The 23,124-nt window shown below is 47.2% G+C and overlaps 1 protein-coding gene and 1 long non-coding RNA gene across 6 annotated transcripts in view; one reads left to right on the forward strand and one right to left on the reverse strand.

The window, feature by feature from the left end:
• Positions 1-15,794, forward strand: part of LOC143375812 (uncharacterized) — a 65,244-nt gene extending 49,450 nt beyond the window's left edge. The window contains exon 3 of one of the 2 annotated variants that reach the window (XR_013086985.1): positions 15,689-15,794. This is a non-coding gene — a long non-coding RNA (uncharacterized LOC143375812). The remainder of the gene's footprint in view (positions 1-15,688) is intronic. The other variant, XR_013086986.1, reaches the window with a different exon arrangement.
• LOC143375803 (uncharacterized) overlaps positions 1-23,124 on the reverse strand; it is a 147,148-nt gene that overhangs the window by 100,759 nt on the left and 23,265 nt on the right. The window contains exons 2-3 of one of the 4 annotated variants that reach the window (XM_076825285.1): positions 21,919-21,961; positions 4,277-4,528 (exon numbers count right to left, since the gene is read on the reverse strand). In XM_076825285.1, coding sequence (XP_076681400.1) covers positions 4,277-4,528; positions 21,919-21,924 — 258 coding nt within the window. In that variant the 5' untranslated portion in view covers positions 21,925-21,961. Of the gene's footprint in view, positions 1-4,276; positions 4,529-8,090; positions 8,312-21,918; positions 21,962-23,124 lie in introns of those variants that run through there. The other 3 variants (XM_076825283.1, XM_076825282.1, XM_076825284.1) reach the window with 3 other exon arrangements.

Raw genomic sequence — 23,124 nt, forward strand, 5'->3', positions numbered from 1 at the left:
GTCTCCCGCTGAGTAAACGCGAAATCATTGTCGAGGCTGGAGCAACTAGTATTATTCGGGCCGTGATTAGGGTCTGTACAAAATCCGACTTTTCAGGAAGAAAAGGTTTTCGAATTCCACTATTCTCAAAAAAGCGGTTTTTGAATTTTCACCAAAAAGATATAATCATATTTTTAATAAATATAATAGTTTTTTTTAATAAATATAATAGTTTTTTTTAATAAATATAATAGTTTTTTTTAATAAATATAATAGTTTTTTTTAATAAATATAATAGTTTTTTTTAATAAATATAATAGTTTTTTTAATAAATATAATAGTTTCTTTTAATAAATATAATAGTTTTTTTAATAAATATAATAGTTTTTTTTAATAAATATAATAGTTTCTTTTAATAAATATAATAGTTTTTTTTTAATAAAATAAAATATACTTGCTCTATCTATACCAAAGCAAATAAATAAAGAAATTAAAATAACTAAAATCCGTGCAGTAATATAAGTTATAAATCTTTATTTCATTTTAATCATATTTTTAATAAATATAATAGTTTTTTTTTAATAAAATAAAATATACTTACTCTATCTATACCAAAGCAAATAAATAAAGAAATTAAAATAACTAAAATCCGTGCAGTAATATAAGTTATAAATCTTTATTTCATTTTAATCATATTTTTAATAAATATAATAGTTTTTTTTTAATAAAATAAAATATACTTACTCCATCTATACCAAAGCAAATAAATAAAGAAATTAAAATAACTAAAATCCGCGCAGTAATATAAATTATAAATCTTTATTTCATTTTATATTTTCTTCCGAAAATATGAACTCACGAAGTCTCCTGTATTTTAGGAGTTACACGGGAAAATAGTGCCTATTTCACTTTGGGGTTAGTTTTCACGCCCATGAACGGCGACTGGGCAGGAATGAAACACACCGTTGCTCTTGGCTTGAGTCACTCCATAAACCCACAAAGTTGCGTTCCAATCGGTGACTAAGGGTTCGCGGTGTTCCCTCACGAATGACATAATAGTGACATAACAGTTTTTAATCATTATTTTTTATACACGAATGAAAATTCAGACACCAGTGGCAGAACGAGTCACGAGAACTGTTTATTCACTGTGAAGTTGCATAAGTGAAAAGAGTGCCACAGCAGCTGCTACTGGCATTTCAAAAATCTATCAGCTATCTCTGTCTCGAAAACCGAAGCCTCGGGTTCCATCCATTTCTTATGGCTTCGGAAATTTGCACATTTAAGCTTGTCCCGTAATTTTCCATTCGTGACAAATTGGGTTAAGCGTTCGTTGGGAACGACGAAAGGATAATGCATGTGAAATCTGAGAAAATTGTGCGCCGCAGCATCTTTTTCCCTCGTAATAAGAGCCGTTAAATTTCCTCCTCTAGCGTCCCACGAATTCTGCTCCTCCGTTTCCTCGCAAAGCCTTTTCAGTTCTAATGTCTCGTCCCAAATCCTCTCCGTATTTTTAAACTCGATTTTCCCGCAAACGAAGTTCGCTACAAAAACACGCCCCCCCTACAAAGATAATAAGAATCTCCTGGCCGATAATAAGGACGATTTCGTGGCGATTTGAACGCGAGAATGACCAATGGAAATTACTTGATTGGAAGGCTATGCATACAAATAGATTTATGCAAATGGAACGCGAGGATTCAAAGGATACCAAGTCCCCCCGTTTTTTTTTTTGTTTCTGTAATAACGCGCAGATGGAATTATCGATTTCAATTAAACGATCGCGCGCGATGCTGCCACGGTGAGGCGAGGGAGGCGGGGAATTCGATAACACCGATACACACCACTTTTTCGAGGTTCCTCCATTAGCGGAAGGGGGGGAAGAAATAAATCTATATTTTGTTTTATGACCGCGCCGCGAAATTCCATGAATTTTTCAACCCCGGGGCCGTTTGCCCGTTATTCCATTTGTTTAGCTTGCCCCAATTGATTTCCTCTCCTCGTCGGTTTAACGCGGCCGTCGTTTCTCGCTCGCCGTCCCATTGTTTATGCAGCCACGTAAATTCGTAATTATCCGCTATTTTATGTTGCTTCGCGCTCGAATTTATCGAAGACGCATTCGAGCGCTAGCGAGCAGTGAATATTTACCGGCACGCACGAAATTATGCAACGGGAGCGGAATTCGAGCGCGCGGCGGTGGAAATTTCGCGCGATGCCCCCGGTCGCCGTCTTTCGCGCGGGCACGAGCTATCGAGACGAGTGACGGACGAGGCGTTTCGTAATTGATATCGCCAGATGGGAAGCTACGGCCGGCGAGAGACACTGGGAGGAATCAAACGCGGACTCGCCGAAGGAAGCGGTCGTTAAAGAAGCAGCCATTAGCATGTCGTTAGCATAATACAAGGTGAATTTGATTCCGAGTACACGAATGTGCCTCGGACGGTATCGCGGCCGCTGGTAATCGCGTTATTATAAGATACAGAATTATTATTCTACTTAAGCTCCGCTTTCCCCGAACGTCGCAGATTCAGCTGAACGTGATCCGCTGGAACAAGTAAACGGTGCCTCGTATTCGTGTCTACGCAGAATGCTGAAACAAGACTGCCCGTCTCTCTCCGGCCGCTTGTAGCCCCTCAAATTATATGTCTGAACGAATACTTTAATTGGATTAATCGTACGTAATACTACGGATTCTTTTAACGAAGCCATTATTCTTCTTCCGCGCACCGGCAATCTCGTACACCGATCTCTTGTTTTTATTTCCCGCAGTTCCCCGCTGAAACGACTCCAATGTCACTAAAGTGCCCATTATCTGATCTCATTATCTGATGATTCATCCTCCGCTCGACATTATCATTCCTTTTTGCTGTGTACAGCTTCTACCAAAGCTTCCAGCAATTCGCAGCAATGAAAACAAGCATTCCGGTCTGCGAAGCTTCCGCTCTGTTCGGATTCTAATTTAAATATTAGGTAAAGCATTCAAGAGTCTGTTTCACCTCGTAATCTCGCGATATCGCGGCGTCTCGTGTTTGCGAGATCAATTAATACCGAGGCTTACCACTCGAGGCTTCGAAAGACACGGATCGGCCCCGTTATCTTATCTGCAACAATTAACTCGAACGAAAAGTTACACCGATATAATTCATTTGATTTAAAACAATGCAGCCGTCTAGCTGATTTATCGCGCCCGATGTATTCCGTTCCACAGACTCTGCTCAGAACCGACACAGCGGAGGGGAAGAGAAAAAAAAAGAGAGGAGAAGAAAAGATATCACTTGAGTAATCCGGCTGATTCGTCATTCGAAGCGTTTCGTTCCGTTCCGCGGCTGAAACAAATCATGCCCGGCGCGTCTAGCGCGAACGAAATTACTTCTCCCGCGATACTTTCACAATAAAAACAATGAAGCAACCCGGCTGATTTATCGCTTTAAATATTACTTTCTATTTTCTAACACAACTATTTACGCCTCGGCCTCGCCGTAAACCACTTCCCCGGCATTATTCCCACAATAAGAACAATGAAGCAATCCGTCTGATTCATTGCTCGAAACGCTGCCCGGCTTCTGGACTAGGAAGGATCAGACGCGTACAGCGTACGTGCAAGTAGCCGGAGAGATGCATAGCGAAACCGTACAGTCAGCGACGCGTTAACGCAATCATATTCCAGGGGTCAGGATAAGTCGTTGAATCGGGCTTACCGACGGAGCATAAAGACCCGTCCACAATGCCCCACTTTAGTGCTCCGCGCATCCATCAATGAGATCGATAGAAACCGAATGAAAGGTGAGATACGCGCAGTGTGCGACCGGTGCGTGGGGATCGGCTTTCTTCCCCCTCCCCCAAGGCTTGTTTACAGGGCCCCGCTTCCGGGCGTTGAAGCGTGTTTACTTTAAGGCGCGACCTTGCCAATTTCGCTGGCCGTGCACGCGGCGCGGGTGGAAGAGAAATAGGGAAGTGGGTGAGAGCCACCGGGGCGTAAAAGTAAACGCATCTCGAGCGACGGGACAATCGGCGGGAAAACAAGCGTGGGAAAACGAGGAGGGGAGTCTCGCGTGGAGCGTACTATCGCCTCTCGTTCGAGGAGACACCTATCCCATTGAAGAGAGTGGACGAGGAGCAGTGGAACGGGACTCTGCGAATGGTTCCGCGGCGGTCGAATTCATCGGCTTTCGTCCCGAGTCGCAAGGTGGCGCGCTCGGCGCGCTTCGCGAAAGTCGAGCGTCACGTGCACGGAGGTAATAATTGCTGGCCGCTGGAGCAGCGAGGGACGAGGTAGATAAAAGTTAAAAGGACTCACCTCTCCGTGCGTGTCCCTTCGGCCGTCCGGGGTGTTCTCGGGCAAGAAGTAAAGCCGTAAAGATGCCAGAGGCTGATTCGGCCCCCGGCTGTCCATCCACAGCAGCTGGAGCTCCCCGATGCTGACGAGGTCCGCATCGCTCCAAAGTTTCGTCAGGAAGAAGCTGCCAAGGCGAAGCACCCGACCGTTCCCTACCCTCACCGCTTTGTAGAACGTGTACGGGCCGTGGCTGAAGCAAGCACCGCCTAATAACTGCAAGAAAAATTTCATTCGTACAAACACTCGCCAGAGGGCAGGGCGATTAGAAGGCCCCGGGGCGAGGGCCGTTTACGCGAGGCGTCTTCCTCGCCAGCGCCGCCACCGGTTATCGCTGTTATTTTTACACGAAAGCGAGCGAGCGAAAATAAGGCAACGGTCCGTTGTCAGCGGAACCGCCGAGTGCCCGAGCGTGCTTATTTGCGAGCCGTCGGTTCGGTTTTATGGACGTTCGTCAAGTGAAACAAGTCGTTAGATGACTCATACCCCACATGCCAGCGGGTCTCATTTGTAGCAGCGCGCTCCTTTGCCAACCGTTTACCGGCCACCACCTTTGTCTAGGCCGAGCAGCAATTTTCTTTTCCGGGGTACGATCGGGACTGACCTTGCATCGACGGGAATCAGCCGCCGACCGTCGCGAGACACTCGCAGAATGCCCATCGCGCGCGACTATTTTATTTCGCTGCCTCGATCAGGAAAGTTTCCACGTTCGTTTTGCGGCCAAACCTTGAGCTCGTTCGGGAAGCTGAATGGGAAACGAAATATATGCGTATGCACGCTTACGCGCGGCGTGTTTAAATTCTGATAACGGTAGGAACTAATGGAGGCGGAGTAATAAATTTTCTAGGCAGCTCCGCGAATGATTCTCCGCGGCGCTGTACAGGTGCAATGCCGAATATCGATGTGGCTCGCGGGAATAAGGGGAATTTGCTGTTTACAAAGAAAATTGATAACTAGCGGCCGCTCGACCGTGATCTTTCCCGCTCGATAGTCGTCGGAATCGTTTTACATAAATTTCGTTGCGACTTTGAAGGAACATAGATTACCGATGACACCGTACTTGAGTTATTTTCGTCCAGAGTGACATTCAAGCGTGAGTCGTGTTTAGATAAGAGTGAATTTCTTCTCTCGTATCGAGCGGATCGTAAATACGCGTACAATGACGAGGAGAAAATCTGTTAAGGCGCGATAACGAGCGCGTTCTTATTGTCAGAGCGATCGCAAACTTTTGGCCGCCACTGTACGACACATAACGAACAGTCGCGGGTTCGAGTCATTCGCATCGGTTGATATAAAAAACGTTTATTATTCTACGAAAGGCGAAGAAAAAGGGAATTCGAGAAACGAAACGCGCGTACGGCGCGTACGGCGCGTACAGTCCGGCGCAAAAGTCCCGATGCGCTTTCCGTGCGAACAGCGAGCCGGGCAACCGCTCGCTCGCGCGCGCCTTCTCTCTTTTCTTCGCTCTGCCCGTTTCTTTTTTGCCAAGATTCAACCGTCAACCAGCGTGATTAACGAAGCACGCGAGGGCACCGATGCGGCTCCGCGCGGTCCCGAATTCAGAAGTGCATCGCGCAATCCGCTCGCGTATCAATCACCGCGCGATACTCGCCCCGGGACGGAACTCTTTCGCCCTACTGTACCTCTTACGATCATTAGACCGTCGAGCAATATTTCCAGCGACTTATCGCTCCGTTTTCTAATTATATCTACCTTCGCGCAGCGCCATTTAATTTGCTTGAAAGTTGCAGCGAGGAAAGTTGCTGCCCCCTTTTCCAGGGGGCTTCTTCTGTTATTCGTTCGCGCGACACGTCAGCCGAATGCCTAATTCTCTCTATATTTTAATTAAGCTGTACTCGGTAATTGAAGCGTCGCATTACGGGCACGGAAGCGTACTCAGCCAAATGAAATCGCAGATTTAGGAAAGCAGCGCCCTCTCTCGCTCCCCCGGCATTCGGCAGGTAATGCGTTTCCCCGTCGATTTCGAAAATACCATTTCGGTAAAAGCTTTCAGTTTCGAGAGTGAAAAGCGAATCAGAGGGGATGGATTAAATTTCTTATCGCCAAGCATCTTTCTCGGGCAGCCTCGAGGAAAATTTATCTCCGGGGAAACTTGGGAAAATTACAATTTCCCCGGGCCACGGCCAGAAAAAGGCGAGCATCGAATTCCTACTTATCAGAAATGAATCTATATTTCCGGCCGCCCCTTTTTAACCGGCCTGCCGGCAAGCTAATAATTCGCGTTCCCGCCGATTTTAATATTTTCAAAGAGAGGAAAGAAACGCTGGCCCGTTTATTTTTTTTTTCTCTCATAGAAGAGCGAGTTAATACGGGCGCAAACATCGCGACCGTATCGAATTGCAAATGCGACGTCCCGAGCTTTCACGACAATGAAAAAGATTGCCGTCGTAATTCAGAATATCCAATAGCAAGCGGAGTGCAAAAGAAAAACGCGCCACGCGCCGTCTCTCTTTGCTTAACTCGACGACGACTCCGGCACTCCACACCAGCGACGCGTCTACTTTGCAGCCGGCGGAGGAGGGCCGGAGGGGGGGCCTTGTCCATTGCTTCCTTTGCTTTATTTACACGGTCGATTTGAAACTGAACGGATTTCGGGGTAAAAGCGACGGGCGCGAGAGGATCGACGATTTATTGGCCGGAGACCTATTCCCTCTCGTATCCCACTCCGCTACGTAGCAAAATGTAGTCTCATAATTTTCAAGTTCCCATCTTGCCGGAGGGAACGGCGGAAGAAGGACGAGTAATCGATGTGCGCGCGATCGAAGCAGCAACGCCGAGGAGAACGCGCTCGTTATTTAATTCCGAATCGGGTTATGCACGAACGTCATCGAGCGTCGCAAAGATGCACAATTACTTCGTTAACTCCAGTGCTTCAATGGCACTGCTATGTCCTACCGCGATTGCATCGAGCTTAATTGCCCGCTAAGACGACCCGGTAATAATCTATCCCCGCGACACGCCACCGTTTCCTCCACTTCCACTCGACTTTTCTGCGCTGGCGGTGAATTTCTAAAAATTTCTAACAAGCTACATCTCATAACTGTTAACGGCCCGGTGGCCTTTCACTCGGCATTAACGCGTTTCATCGCGGAGTTTATCATCGAGGCGACCATCGCCATAGCAATAATAGTAATGATTATATTAATAATAATAATAATGATAATAAAATGCAAGGGGAAACGACTATCGAGCGATACAAAAAAAAGTTGCACTCCAGCCGGTCGTTTGAATGAAAGTTCGCTAATGACCGTCTCCGATCCAAGGTGCACGGCTCTCCCCGTCTGTCAATCGCGAGGGGACGAGTTACATAATTGAATCGATAAGCGCGTGCACGAGGTAGCCGCCGGATGAGCGCCACTGCCATAACTATTTCCAATGTTTTAAGGGTACAGTCGCGGCCAAGACGCATCACCGCCTGGCCTCGGCCACCACCAATGGTATTTATAGCGTTAATCTCGTTTCTCCGCAACACACAGCTGCATCGCCTGCAAAACCCCAACGCCATTGATATCGCAATTGCATCTACCTACCGGGCCATACTCTCTTTTTTCCATTTTTTTTTTTCGCTTCTTTTTCTCTCTTTTCCCCCATTTTTTTTCTTCTTTCCTTCCTTCCTTCCCCTCCTTTTTCACTCTGCCCCCACCCGTAGCCGCCGCCACCCCACAATGTGTCCGCGTATAGTCACTTGGCTGTTGTGCATGGATTTTTGTGGCGCGTTTCTGCCTTCATTATTTACCCACACAGAGACTCCAATTACCATTGGCGTGAGTGCTCCTTCTCCCTCTCCGCGCGGCTCTCTCGTGCGCGCGCGCGTACCGCCCCTGCCAAATATTTCCTCGCGTGGCATCGAGAGCGACAGCGGCGCATGTATTATTCAGCGCGCGTTGTCGATGCCTCGTTCGAGCACATTTTATTCGTGTACACACGCGGAACGTTACGATCGGTTTATTATTTATGCTTGTTGTCAGTCATGCCCAGTGGCGCTCAGCCGGCCCCCCGGGTTCTCTCGCTCTGGCTCGGCGAGCGGCCGGGCAACGGGGAATAAAGAAGAGACTATTCTCCGTCCAGTGGAACGGTGGCGGGGCATTTTGGCGCGCACTGTACGGTTACAAGTAGCTATGAACGTGTATACAATTAACGCGTTCCAGCTCGACGTCCCGTGAATAAGGAATCGCGCGAAGACGCGTGAGAACGGGCGTACTGATAACGAAGAAAGAGACTCCTCGTCTAGTTTCGGTGCGAGCGTTTCGAAATTTTCTACTTTCGAGCCGCGCTGTACCTCTGAACTTTGTCTTTCGCTTCGTTCTCCCGCGAACGCCTCGGACACTTTTATCAATCCCTAACAGCTCGCGGCCGCGACACGCACGGGCGAAGGGGAAGAGAAATAAGAGGGGGCGAGGGAGGTGGAAGTTACGTCAATGAGATTATGTTGGCGCTTAATCACGGTGTAATGAACAGTAATGAAAAGAGAAACATCGTAAACAGGGATCGCTGATCAACCCGCGAAGCTATCGAGACTAGGGCCGGTATTATTTCTCGAATTTTAAATAAAATATTAAATTATTCGCAGCCCTAAACGAGACGCTTCTAACGAATTATTTATTAATCGATAGACTGTGGCACGGCTGATCGGGCTCGGGATCGAATTCGACGACAACAGAGAGCCCATTTTTCCTTTGAAAGGTACGGGAATATATAACGTTGGCGCGGAGTATTTCGCAACGGGGCCCCCTAATTGATTAAAAATCGATTCCGTCGTCTTGCCGCCGGTACCGGTGCTGTTCGGACGAAAATAGGTCAAGCAAATGACTTTATGAACTTAATGAGCAGAAGAACGATCTCCCCTCTACGCAAAAACCTCCGAAAGCTTTCCGAAATAGAGCGAGACATCTGGAGGAGCGATCCTTGTCGCGCGAGAGCCCCCCTTTCGCGAACTTCAGAAATCACTAGGAGCCGGGCGAGCGAAGCAGCGCAGAGGCAACGGAAGACGAAGGAAAAAGGACAGGGGGGAAAGCGAAATGATTACTCCGCGCAGAAATACTGACTACAAATGGAATATCGTCTCATTTCTGTAATTACTGTCGGGGTTGGGGGACTGGTTTCTGAGAGAAGCACCGCGCTAATCGCACCAAGAAACCAGCGTATCAGCCAACAGCTGCCCCTTCAGGATCTACATCACTCGAAAGCGTTAATCCCTTAACTGTGAGTAATTATGCTCGCAGGGAAGCTGTAACGCCATGTAGCCTTCTCGTTAAACGCAACCACTGTATCGTAAAGATTCTCTCGATCCGTCCACCCCCCCCTCCAAGTCGTTCTACTAATTTGCATTCAGCGTCGAAAGCGATATTACTCTTTAAGTACACCTGCACCCCGTAGAAAAGAGTTATTGTTAATTTTATTTCACGATCGTTCACCCAGGCTACCGAGCCTAGATTAATCCAAGCCAGGGTAATTATCTCTCATAAACAGCGCGCTATCGTTTCGATTCCCTTTCCGTCGCCTTTGCTTTTATTCTCCCAGCGGAGTACCGTAACAGTCTCTGCCCGTTGTGCCTCTTCAGGTTTTATGTAATAGCCGTTGCCTGTTTTTCCTCCGGCAACCGGAGGCAACGTTGGACGGGACGGGGAGAAGAAAGAAGCGAAAAGGAGAAAAAGGAAGGGGAGGCGGAAAGGGGGAAGCTGCGCGTAACATTTTAAGGCCACGCAGAGGAATATGATATGTGGCCGTAGTTCTCATAACACGGAATTGCGAGTTCTTCGGCACTCCTCTCCGCCGCCTGCGACGCGTTCGAACCCCCATTATAATTCCGAACGCCAAAGCGATCGGACCCACCGACGATTAGCCAGTTGAAGCTGTTTGGAAAGTGTGCGATTCCCAGCTGGCCCATTTAATTCCCCGGCGCGAATGATTTCCCGAAATTTCTGGGCCGTTCGAACTGAAACGAAGACCGAGATACGATCGAGCGCGACGTCGCGCCGGAACCAGGCTCCCACAGACCGACGCGAATATTCGCGGCGCGCAGCGGATCAGATAAGGCTGCCCGTAAGCAGCCACGTATAAAAAAAACTGCGGGTCCGCTGCCGCCGCGAATATTCGCGTTGGTCCGCGGGAGAGCCGATGTTTTACTTTGCTGATTATCATCCAGATGCTCCGGTCGACCGGCAGAAACGAAAATATCGATTACCTGGCTCTGGGGCTCGTATTCGCGTATCCCTGCGCTTTATTTCGTGATTAATCGCGGCGGAGATTATAAATAAAACTAACATGCAAATCGGGCGGTGGCGTGCGTGTCATCTGCGGCTGCGGGAACGCGCAGGCGCGATTGAAAAGTGAACGGCGGGCGGCGGAGGGGGGCTGTTTAATAGTCATGAAACGAAATGTGTGCGGGCTCCTCGTATCCTTGACTCGAGCCGTAGATTGATAAAACTGTAGGCAAAAATAGATTGTTTACTTTGCGTATCGATTAATTATAAAAGGCAGAGAAAAAAAGAAAGAGGCGATTGTCGCGTTCCATCCTCGCGATTCCAATCAATTTTGTATATACGTGTCCTACGCGCGGATAAATAATGCGGCGTCTTTTTTTTATATTTTTTTCATTCTCTTTAATTTTTTTTTTTTTTTTGAAACAGAGAATTTAAAGAGATTTCTACGGCGCACAGTGATATTGAATTTTCAGCCGTTCTCTTTGGTAGCGGAGTATACGAGCAAAGTTTTTAATCCCTTTATTTCAGATTTTTCTTTCCCCGGAGAAATATTTAATCCTGATGGAAATAAAAATTTCATATTCAACGAAGAATTCAATTCATTAGAAATTCAGTGACTGAGAGAATTACGAGAGCATATTGCGAGCCAGCAATTACATTAAATAAAGAATTTTAAATAGAGGAAGTTTCGCCCGGCTTATGAATATTCAGGCAAGCGCGATATTAATATAAACAATGCATACGAAAGGGGATCCCTTTGGATCCGTTAAAACAAGATACTCCGCGTTTAAGCGCCGGGCACAATGATATCCGTTATGTAATCGCTTGTCAATAAAATGACGAATTAACTCGCTGCTCCTCGCCGTTGTAATAGCGAGCGGAGGCTATAAAAAGAGGCGTCGGTAAGTAACATCCATCGCTTATTTAGCTTGGTTTACGTAAGGGAGCCTAACGTTAACGTTTTCGTTTAGAACCGTCTGGGTGAAAAGCGAAATAAAGCTACACGGGGTGTCCCGCTCGAAATCGATCCCCTGGAATTTCTGTAACGCAGGGAAAGAGCAAGCTGCCCAACGAGATTTCGTTTTCACGCACTGGAAATTCAGAGAAAGCGAGGTGCCGAGAAGAAGTTGCAGTAAAAATTAGCGGAGCAGAGGTAAAAATCAGAATTAAAAGCTAATCCGTCTACGCGGGGAGAAGGCGATCGATATTGCCCCGTAAAAGAATCGTGTCGCAAATGGCCGAAAGAAAGTCGTCGTTTCGAAGTAACTGCGTACAATCGAACAATTTCCGAAACGGCCCGTCCCGTGTCTCCGGCTAGTGCTCAGAAAAGAAAAACGAGTCGTGCACACCCGAGGGATCGAAAAAAAGATGGGATATGGGGCAATGCCCCCCCGACCCCTCCTCCTCCGTCCCCCTTCTGCCCCTTTGCCCCGCGTGTCTCATTGTATACCCTCGCCGCGTGTAATCGCATATATACCAAGCTGTCCAAGCCCTCCCGTGTCCCTCTCGCGATCTCTCTTTTCCATTTTCCCTCCTTCTCGTTACTGTGCCCGTGCTCCTACCCGCCTGTTTGCCTCTCTTTTCCCGACGATACTCCTCCAAGAGAGCCCCGATAGCCGCGTCTCACTCGCGCCGACGCGAAACTCCCGCCATCTGTCTGCCTCTAGAATGAGTTTTACTAAGCACTTTAAAGCTACCGTCACAACGAATGACTCACCTCGACACATTAAGCGGCGATGCATAAGCGACTACGTAAACGAATAACCGAACGGCGCACAAACGGAGACTTTACCGTTTCCATCTCCTTTCTTTTCCCCCGGTTATTCATTGGCTTTTCTTCGGAGGGTCGTGCGCCGCTGGATCAATGTTACGAAACTAATATAGAAGCGAATAATAGAGCTGGATAACGACGCCGCCGGGAACAGATACCTGCGTTTCTTTTTTCTTTTTTTTTTCCACGAATGGTAGGTATGTGTTCAGCTTTACGAGGAATTAAGAACACTGCGTTTAACGGCGGAGTTTCCCCGCTCTTTTGACTTTATTCGGATAATTCGATTAGAGCCGTTAATGGAGCGCGTTAACGACTATTCGCCGGCGGTTGTTCGCGGGGCAGCCTGAAATTTAAATATTAGGATCGTCGAATGGCGGGCGCGAGTTGCTTTGGGGTGGTATATAGGCGGCCTGTTGAAGGAACTTCTCGACGGGTTTATTACACAAGCAGCCACCGTTTTCACGAGTAAATATTCCGTTACTCGAATGATTTATTCCGTCCCGCCAATCGATATCGGCGTTAAAGTGCATCCAGAATGAGTTCTTGCTGTCTGCCAATTGTTGCCAGCCAAACACTCGGTGAAAATTGTTTAACCCCTTGAAACATTCCGCTGTCGCAGCTCCAACTTGGACTCAACCAATTAAATACACTTTTTCGCTCAGCCTATTCTACGCAACTCTCAAGGTACCTACATCGATTTAACCAAAATAGAGAACCAGGGAAAAGTATGAAGCGAATGAAACCAGACGTATCGGCGAAATAGCGCTCGCTGTAATTACCATACAGTCTGCTGCAAAATTTATTCGCAAGCTTTCTTATTACGCTCGAGCCGATGTACAACGTTCGCACACGTGTTCCTATTTTCACTCGGATTTAGATCCCCGTTACACACTGCGGGCGCTGTTTGTGAGACAGCCTTTAGGCCACACGTGCACACACGTCGCCGCGAAGGGCCCTCCGAGTAGCGATGGCCTCACGAAATCTCCCCCTTTTCCCAACGTTCCAACGAATTCGCCTCCCGCAAAACGTATTATACTATTTCCTTCGCTCGGACGCCATTGTAGGGTGGATGTACCAGCAAACGAACACGTACCAGTGAATGGACATTTTTTATTAAAACGAGTAAAATAAGTTATTAAAAGAAGCAACTAATTAATCAGAGACTTCTTGTAATTTCTTGCTTCAGATCCAAACAATTTTTGCAGCACGCGGAGTCAATCGCGCTGCGAACATAATTTTATAATAGTGTTCGTTCGTTAGCCTTAAGCGTTCATTTATTGGTGCGTTTACCCTAGCTTCTTCACTGCGCTTCTCGGTACTCCCGAAGCGTTCAAGGACACCCAATCTCGGCGAACACTCGAGGCGTCGGGACGTGTTTCGTCGGACGGTGGATCTGATCCGAGGCGGCTCGAGGCTGTCGCTGGCGCGTTGCACTCACGTGCGCTGCAGCCGCGTAACGTGTGTGTACGCGAGTGAATCAACACAGGGGGAACGCACACACGGTCGATAAAGACACGTGTATGCACACTCGATACACGATATATGCGGGGAATTTGACTGAGGTACGTGGCACGCACACCGCTACCTCTTTGTAATACGAATCAGCGAATAGGCACACTTGACTCGTCGGCGCATCACCTCACGCAACACTTGCGGAGGCATTTAACCCTTTTGCGGTCCCAGGTATTTTTCCAATTCTCCGCCTAAAGAAATATCTCCCGCGTCCGGCAAGTTTTCACGCCGGCGGAATAATTGCCGCGATCGAGTTAGCCCCGCGTTAATTGCACGCGCTTTCTCGTCGAAAAGCGGCCGAATTCTCCCCGAGAGCCATTCCGTCTCGATTAAAGCCAGTGAAAACGCGGCTGACTGGAACCCGCCGCGGAGATCCATACCGAAAGTAATTCGTAATGCGCGCGGGGAACATTTTTCCCGAGCGGAGAAAGCAATTACTCGAGTGCGCGTTGCATTTAATAACGTTTCGCCGGAGTGACGAGCGCGCCTCGACCTCGGAATTCAACATTTACTAATCGCCCGTTCTCCAGACAGAGTGGCGATTAAATACTTTTTAGGATACCCCAAGAGTCACTTTCGACAAATTACCCCGGTGATGTGGACACTTTTAGAATCGACCGCGCCGGGGTAAAAGTGAGATATCCACCCCCGCCGTTTCGTCTCCCCTTTTCAGTGGTTCCTCTCGCAAAACCCTTCTCCGGTTCCCTCTTTCGCCGACTTATTATTACCCTCCACCTAGAGTTACCCTCGGTCATTATTATCATTTCGAAGGGCTCCGGCCTTTACGAGCAAACGGAAGTTTATTACTAATAAAGAAATATTCGGAGGGGGACCGGCGAGCTGTCGAGCGGAGTCGTGAATAGGGCCCTGTACGCCAGAAAGATCAGAAGTCACCTTGGAGATGGCTCCGAAAATGGAACCGGTTCCCAAGCGCGTATATAATTGGGTCCCGTCCTCCGACTGGCCCTCTTTCGGAATAATCAACGTTTATTTCGCCGTTTAGCGCGAGCAGGGTGTCAGGCCAGCCGCACGGTCGTTTTGCTCACGGTCACGGGGAAACAGCTACCCCGTTTCCGGCCGGATGGGCCCCTACGAATTTTCGACCCTCCTCGCCCGAGGGCCCAAAGCCTCGCGACTTCTGCCGTATTGTAATTTAGGTATGCTGTTTCTTCGGCTTTATCTTCCGTCGGGCTCTCTAGATTTTCTCTCGGATCGATATTGAATGGCCGAGCAACGAGAGGCTTATCAATGAACGATGCGCGAGATTCTTTATCCCTGCGCTGCTGGATACAGTGAATTAGAATTCGTAATTTAATAATATAATGCGAAAATGTGAGCGCGATATCGGTAACTGAAATCCTCGGTTTCCGAACAACGAGTTCTTTTATCGCGGGGGAAAATTCAGCGAGCGCCGGGATGAATGGTAATCAAGATATACGACGAGCCGTGCAGGAGACTCCATTCAAAGGGAGAAAGCTCTTACGATGATACAACGTTCCCATCAAATATCCAGTAAAAGGATACTTTTATTTCCATGTTATACACTCTCGTGTTCCTTATTTTATTCAATGGATACTGATAGACAGAAATATTGGAATACGGGGCGCGCGCGAGGCAGGAATTTTTCTAAATCGTCCGTGACCTAACAAAAATACATTGCACGGACCGGGAACACTTGTTCTCGTTTCTCACCGAGGGGACAAGTAAAAATTCCCCGCTACGTACATCGCGGCTGGAATGCCGCGACAAGTGTTTAATTCCATTTCTAATTTCTCTCTGCTCCTTGCTGTTCCTAATTTCGAGCGAGACTCGTGTTCAAAGTCACGGGAACCAGTCGGGAATCTTTTAATAAAAAGATTATGTTTTCAGATAGATTGCTTGGATCGATCATCGCTGCCTTTAATCCGAAGTCCGAAATCCACTGGGAACGAAGAAGCAGCGGCTCTTTCTTTTAAACGCAATCGTCCACCTTGCGAAGAGCTGTAATGGCGAGTAATTTCATCCGAAACTGACTGAGATAAAGGCTTGAGAAACATATTCTAATAAATCAAATCAAATTATACTTATGCACAATTCATCGAACTAAAACTTCCTTTCCCCACAATACAAAGTTTTTCCACGAAATTTTACGGGCGAAATCGCACAGAGTTGCAAACCCGGGATTTGCGATTTTCCTGTACCAAATTTTTCCTTTGCAAAATTGTTGAAAAGATTTATTTCTTTTCCAACTACCTTGCGTCTTCGCGAGAAGCTAACTTCCTCCAGTGAGAGCAGTACACAAATAGTGCGAAGTGTGACGCGTGGTCTTAATTCTAACAAGGGAAGATCTCGAACCTGGAAATTAAAAAAATTCTGAAACTTTGCGAATATGTAGGGGATTTTCTCCCGCAGGGGGTGAAATTAACCTCTGAAAATTCGGCTATTTTCCGATTTTGTGTTATAACTCGCGAACTGTAAGAGATAAAAAAGAAATTTCAAGACAAAAGTCACTTATTTTAATTAGATCCAGCATTTGGTAAAAAAAATTATTTTACAGTTCACGAGTTATAACACAAAATCGGAAAATAATCGGATTTCCAGTGGTCGATTTACACTCCCTTAGAGTGAATTTGGGCAGCAAACAAAAATTGCGTTGTAATCAGGAGGTAATTCCCTACATATTCACAAGGTTTTAGAATTTTTTGAATTCCCGGGCTCGGAAGTGTTCCCTTGTAACTCATTCGCATAATCACTTCTGGTTTCCATGGTAATTATTTATTAGAACACACTCGCTCGGACGTAAAAGTATTATCTACAGACTGTAAATCATTAGGCACCTTTATGAATGTTCATCGCGACGTCTTGTTTCACCACATCACGTAACTGATTGCGGTTCCAACAAAGTTTAACTAATTTACGCGTGCCTCGTTAAAAAGCGCAGCAGCTCGCTTCTTCCTTTCTCTTTGCCTAACCCTTTTTCTTTGTTTCTCTTCCCCTTTCGGGCCGGTTAATTACTCGCGCGGACCGAAACTCGCTTATACGAATTATTTCTATCGAATAACCGCGAGAGCGTGCCTGTCTCTCCTCTTTCGCTCTCCTGCAACCTGTGAAACGTGAAATTACCAGTCGGATTGAAATGCCTCTTTAATAAGTCTATTTGATGTCCCCCCGGTCGCGGCGACTGTCCGTCGTAATTTCTATTAACGTTATAAACTGCGCGAGACACGTGGCAGGTTCTACATTTTAATTAGAGACACCGCGCGTCCCCGTATTTTTCCACCTAGGGCACATCCGCGCGCCTGCGATTTTTCTAACGCTAACGAGAACGAAAGAGAAATACAGATTCGAATTCCACAAATTTACAACGCAAGCAAGAAAAAGCTGACGTTTAATCCCGGCGGAGTGGATCGTCGAAGGGGGAAAGAAAAATATTAAACGCCGGAAATTTAGTTCGCCGTTTGCTTCTTTCTGACACGGGGGCCCCGATAATGGGAACAATAAACCCGTCGGGATGAAAGGGCAATTGAAAAATAATGCGACGCGCGAAGGGCACCGGTAAACAAAGGCTCGGAGAATTCGGGGAATTTCGAAAACTCGCACGATCGTTGTAAAAACAGATGCGACGATATTCGATAAAGGTGGATTTGAAGCGCGAGCGCGACCGAGCGCGAAACAAATCACACGGTATTTCGATTACAACGACGCGTCCCGTAAAGTCGCGGAAAGCGCGCGCGCAACGTTAATCGACGAGGCTAATTTAATCGAGAACGGCCGGCTGGGCTTTGCTTTCTACTCGAAACAGCGCCACTGAAATTCTGCTCAGGCTCTCCTCGGCGAAAAGGAAAAGGGAACAATAACGCGCGACTGTTATCGCGACGAAGGAAATTCGTATTATTTCCCAAAGCGACCGCGCTGTCGCCGATAAAGCCGGCCACTAACTGATAAACGATTATCAGCCGAACGAGATGCTATCGGGCCAGATTAGAAGCAACGCGAGGGACTTCTTTCGCGATCAATCGCAATCCCTACTGTTACCGCACGGGGCCCCGAAAAATGAATTATTCAGCGGGACGAGCGAGCCACAATGCAACGCGCTCGAATCCCGAGGCCGATACAGAAGAATGCGAGAACGAGTTCCACTTTTTTCATCCTCTAAAAGAAACTTTCCAGCTAATTAATTTTAAATGGCGCGCGAGTCGTACAAGCCGGGGGGAGGGAATCGCCAAGCCGGCTAAATAGTATCTTAATGATGCAATTGTATGAGCAATAACGCGCCATGGAAACGCTGATGCTGCAACGTAACGCCACGCAAATACGAGCGTACAGCAATAATCACGCTTTGCTATTGTCTATATGGTAATGATAGATATTGCGAGATTATTCGGCAACGCCGGCGGTGCGAGCGCTTTAAAGAGAGTGCGCACAGGCTCGTTATTAGAACCCCTCCTTTCCCCGGCAAAAAGTCGCGGCAACAAGTAATAGCTGAATCGAACCGGGCTGCGCACAGGGCGGCAAGAAACGAATCCGCGAAACAGCAATCAGCATTTTGCAAGAAACGCTGTTCCGCGACATCGCGTGCGACCGTAGTTTCCTCCGTGTCGCAACGCAGCGATCGTAATTGTTATCAGCGCTTAATGGGCCCCGGAGGCCAGTTTCCATCGGTCAATTGAAATTCTGACCGCCCCCTCCCGTCTCTCCCCCTATTTATTGTCACTTGTTATTAAATCCAGGGGACAAAAAAAAAGAAACGCTCGCGCGCGTACGGTTGACGCTCCGAGGAATCTAGGTTATTCCGTGACGCGCAACTTTAATGCACTCGCGCGTCGCTTATTTATAGGCATTTTCGGCGTTGCACATCAACGCCGGGGATCCGTTGTCGTTTGTCAAACGACCCATAATTGGACCGCGCGCGGGCTGCTTTCTTTTATGGATTGTCCGCGGAAGAACGGAAATGAAATGTTTATCAGCCGACTGGGAATGATTTAAAGAAATCGCTCCGGGTAGTTTAACTGTGTATTTAGTGTTAAACACCGAGGGGGTAGAATATTGGTGGAGCGTAGTCGGGTATCGAACGGGATTGTTTATTGACTCGATTGAATTTTACACGAGCGCAGCTCGTTACGCTGAGATCCCCGGTACAATATAATCATCGTTTACCGAGAGAGTTACGCAATAATATTGTTCCGTTAATGGATTTCCAGCGGATTGAATCGCTCGCTCGGAGTTGTCAATGGCGTAACTCGCCGGGCGGAACGACTCGATCATTTTCCGTATGAAAATGTGCGTTTCCTTTCTTTAGTTAACAAGCACGATCAGCATGCCGATATTTCGCGGCTAAATGTGTACCTCTCCGGCTGATCGATGCACCGTTGCAACTGCCGCGCTTCGCTTACCGCTCCTCCGGCCCGAGAAAATATGTTTTCGTGACAGAAAGTTTGTGTGCCGTTAGCTCCGAGCGCGATCGCTCCACAGATTTACCTATTACAGCGTGTTATTCATGCCGCGGCGGTAATTTGTGTTCGAATTACAGGAGAATTGTTCCGAGAGATTGTTCGAGTCGCTTGAATTCAGCTTCCAGCGGGGAACTCGCTCGCCTATTATTGCACAATCGCCGATGATTTCATTCGTCCATTTCGGCTCGTTCATCCGCTCTCGTCGAGCTTAATTTATATAATCGTTCCTTATTTTTCGCCCCTTTCTCTTCCTACGACGAGATTGATCTCGCCCCTCGCCAGCGTCGCCCGCCGGTTCGTTTCTTCTTGCCACGCTTCTCCTCACCATTATTACAATCGTTCTTTCTAAACACCGCTCGCGAGCCCACTCTTCATTCTAAACTGTACGAGCCGCGCGTAACGGCAGCCGTGGGTCCGATGAATTTTTCATTCCACCGGGCTCTCCTCGGCCAGTCATTCAAACTGATTCGAGGAAAACATTGCGAGGACATTACCTCGAGTACTTTATATCGAAGGAGAATTATCTTTGCTGCCGCTTGCGTCCTCTTATATTACGCAAAAAGAATTTAAAACAAATTGAAAAATATCTTTTTAATATTTTTTTGTGTGACATAAGAGTAGCTTAGTAAATTCGGAAAAGCTTTATTTCGTTGTGTTGTATTTACTGAGAAAAATATTTTAAAAAATGAAAACAAATGAAAACCGACTTCAGGAAAATTAAAATCCACTAAAAAGTAAAAAATAATTTTTTCATCATTTCCACTGTGTAAATCTGGCGCCGACTTAAACAAATTCAGTCCCAGATTAAATAAGCGGAAAAATTACTTTACTTTTTATTGTATTTTTATTTTTTTAAAGACGGTTTTAATTTCTTTTTAATTAGACACACCATACTGAGGAGATATGCGCGGTTTTGTACATAAAATAATAATAATTAGATGACTTTAGACTTTGCTAACCAGAACTGACAAAATATTGAGCTAGTGGTATGCCCACCGCGGCATCGCCCTCTTTCGAATAAAAAAAGATCATCAAAATCAGTGCATATGCTGAGGGGTTAAGTATAAAAAAAAATATAAAACCTCCTCCTTCTCGAAGTCGTTAAAAATAGCTGAATTTTTCAGTCGATCAAAATAGAATGACCCCTTAATTTCGCAAATTTGCCTTCTACATTCCCCGCAAGAGCTTCCAGTCCAAAGCTTTCGATCGATTCGCCGAAAACGCGGGACATGGCTATCGAAGCTATTTAATTTCGCCCACGCTTTTCCGAAATGCGAGTGAATCCACGGCCGCGAGAGACACGTTTGAGAAGCCACCTTATAAGTGAAAGTAGCTGATCTCCGTTGCGCGCCGGATGTGCACGGTGTTACGTTGTCGGCGACGCTGGGGGTTGTCCCAGTTACGTGGCCCACCCTTGCGCCCCGATGCGAGGGCCCCGATATCGTAATACATAATAATCGGCCCGAAACGCGATCAAGGGGAAGCACGCAACTTCCAACGTTTCACTCTTCCGGCGATATTCTACAACCGGATGATGAATATTCAACGAAGCCTCGGGGTTGAATGATTCCGACCCAGTCAGTCGGCGAACCGCTGGCAAAGGCTTGCCAGCAGCAGGGTAGAAGAAGACACGGTGGATGAAAAAGGGCGAAAATCCGCAGCGACGGGGGATGGAGCAGAGAAAAAAAGAGGGGCTGCGCACACAATCGGGACGGTCTGTTAAATAAGCTGACACTCAAAAAGTGGGTGGCTGACAGTTCGAAGGGAGTCGCGCGAAATCAGGAATCCCTACGGGCGCTTTTGTAATAACTTTAGAGGGCGCTTTCCAAGGAATTAATCGCGACGCTGCTGCTCCCTATGCTTTGCCATTGTTTTTCTTGTTCTTCAGATATAGCTTCGCCCGTTTCCTTAAATTTAGTTGGAGAAATTTTATTAATAATGAGATTGGTAATTGGAATAATTCTTTTCTAAGATTTAGTGGACAATGTTTTTCACGGAGGTTAAGTTTACGATTGAAATTGAATAGAGGAGATTTATTTAATTATTTTACTTCATTCATTCATTGAATTCCTTTAAATTGTTTATTTTTCAGTTTAATTAGGTATATTTTATTGTTTAAAAAGTTGAATTAAAACTTTGATCTGTGGGATCCAGGATGTAGTATCCTTCGAATGTAAAGCTTGGAATTATTTTTAGAATAATAATTCTTGTACTTTTATATTTATGACTGGTACATACATCGGTGTGATTCGATTTAAGATCGCCCGGAAAATAATGAACCGCTGCTTTCCCTAAGCAAAGGGAGGCGCATAAATGAGTCGGGAATAACAATCCAGTATTCGGCGGACACTGTTGGCAGCAAGCTACGAACGCCAACAAATAGCCGATATCTTTCGCGAGGCATTATTAATTCCCCCGATAACGCGCTATCTTTTATTCATGGAGGGAAATGTGACGATAAAACGGGAGTGGGCGGCCGCTTGCGGCAGCTAATTTCCCCCCAGAACTCGAAGAAACAACGCGCACTCGTCACCTCCACCCTCTTATCCCCTTCGTTACATCGCCGGAGCGAAGAATTTCCTGTCCGGCGCTCCCCGCCGCGGTTATCGATATCGAAGCGTAAAAGAACGCTCGAGAAGTACCTAGCCTCAAAGAAAATAGAATTACCTTCATTCCGTCGGAATGAAAGGCTTCGGCGCAACTCTCGTAGCTGGAATTAATGAAACTCGTTAATTTCGCCGGGGCGCGCGCGGACCGAAGTATTCAAAGCCCCCGGGGGAGGGAGTGCTTCGTGGCGTTGAACAAAGGTGGTGAAAAAAATCGGCGCGCTCAACAATAATATACAACGTAACGATCCCGTATTCTTTGGAATTACCGGCGCTCGCCGAGCGAATCAAGTCTGCATTTAGGTGAATGGGTTCTCGCCCCGTCGATACGTTATATTTCTCGCGGCAACGCGGGCTGCATAATCGATGGAATGCCACATAAACGGGAGGGCTAGCTGTTTCTCTTTTTCCCCCCTCTCACCCTCCCGGCCACGGTCAATATAAATTCCGATATTTCACCGGTTGGAAAAAGGCAATTACTTTTGATACGTGTCAGCGCGGAAGGTAATCGCATCTGTCATAAGCATACGGGGAAGATAAGTTATCGCTGGTAACTCGATTCCTCTCGGTCGTGCGCACGGTGGCGCACGCGAGCCTGCCGCCTCTTTAACGATCATTACAAGCGGAGACTATCGCCCCGCTCTATTTGTCCTCTTTCCGCGCTTCTGCGGAAACGAGAACGAGTTAGAATTAAACAGCAGATTAAACGCTCGCCCGGGGACCCGTCTCTTCCTGCGCTCGCCCGACGTCGCAGGAACGATGACGAGGCCAACGGTCCTCCGCGAACGTTCGCGTTCATTAACGGAGCTCGATTAGCCGGTGATTATTTGAGGTGACTGCACGGGCGTCGATCCGCGGCCAGATCTAGCGGTAATCTCTGCTCGTCCCTGGCTCTCGCGCAAAAAGGGACGAGTCATCTAGCAGCGGCAGGGGGCTGAATAATCTCCGAGACACTGGGACGATACTCGGAGTTAAACTTTTTCCCCTCCAGAGCGACTAGATTCTATCAAGCGGCGGAATTTATGCTAACTCGAGTGGCATCGCAACGAATAGGATTGTCCCTAATAACTCGTGTCAGCGGTTGATCCGGCGCGAAGTAAATAACGAAAAGGCGGCGGGGTGAATAGGGGGGTGGAGGGAAAGAGAGAGGGGAGAATAGAGACTTGCCTCGTTTCGTGTTGCGGCGCATGTCGAGTGACCGTGCGAACTGGAAAGTCGTCGGTGTGCAACGCGCGCATGATTGTTCTCCGGCAACTTGCCGCGATTC

This window comes from Andrena cerasifolii, chromosome 13 (assembly GCF_050908995.1).
Source record: "Andrena cerasifolii isolate SP2316 chromosome 13, iyAndCera1_principal, whole genome shotgun sequence".
Classification (NCBI taxonomy): Eukaryota; Metazoa; Arthropoda; class Insecta; order Hymenoptera; family Andrenidae; genus Andrena; species Andrena cerasifolii.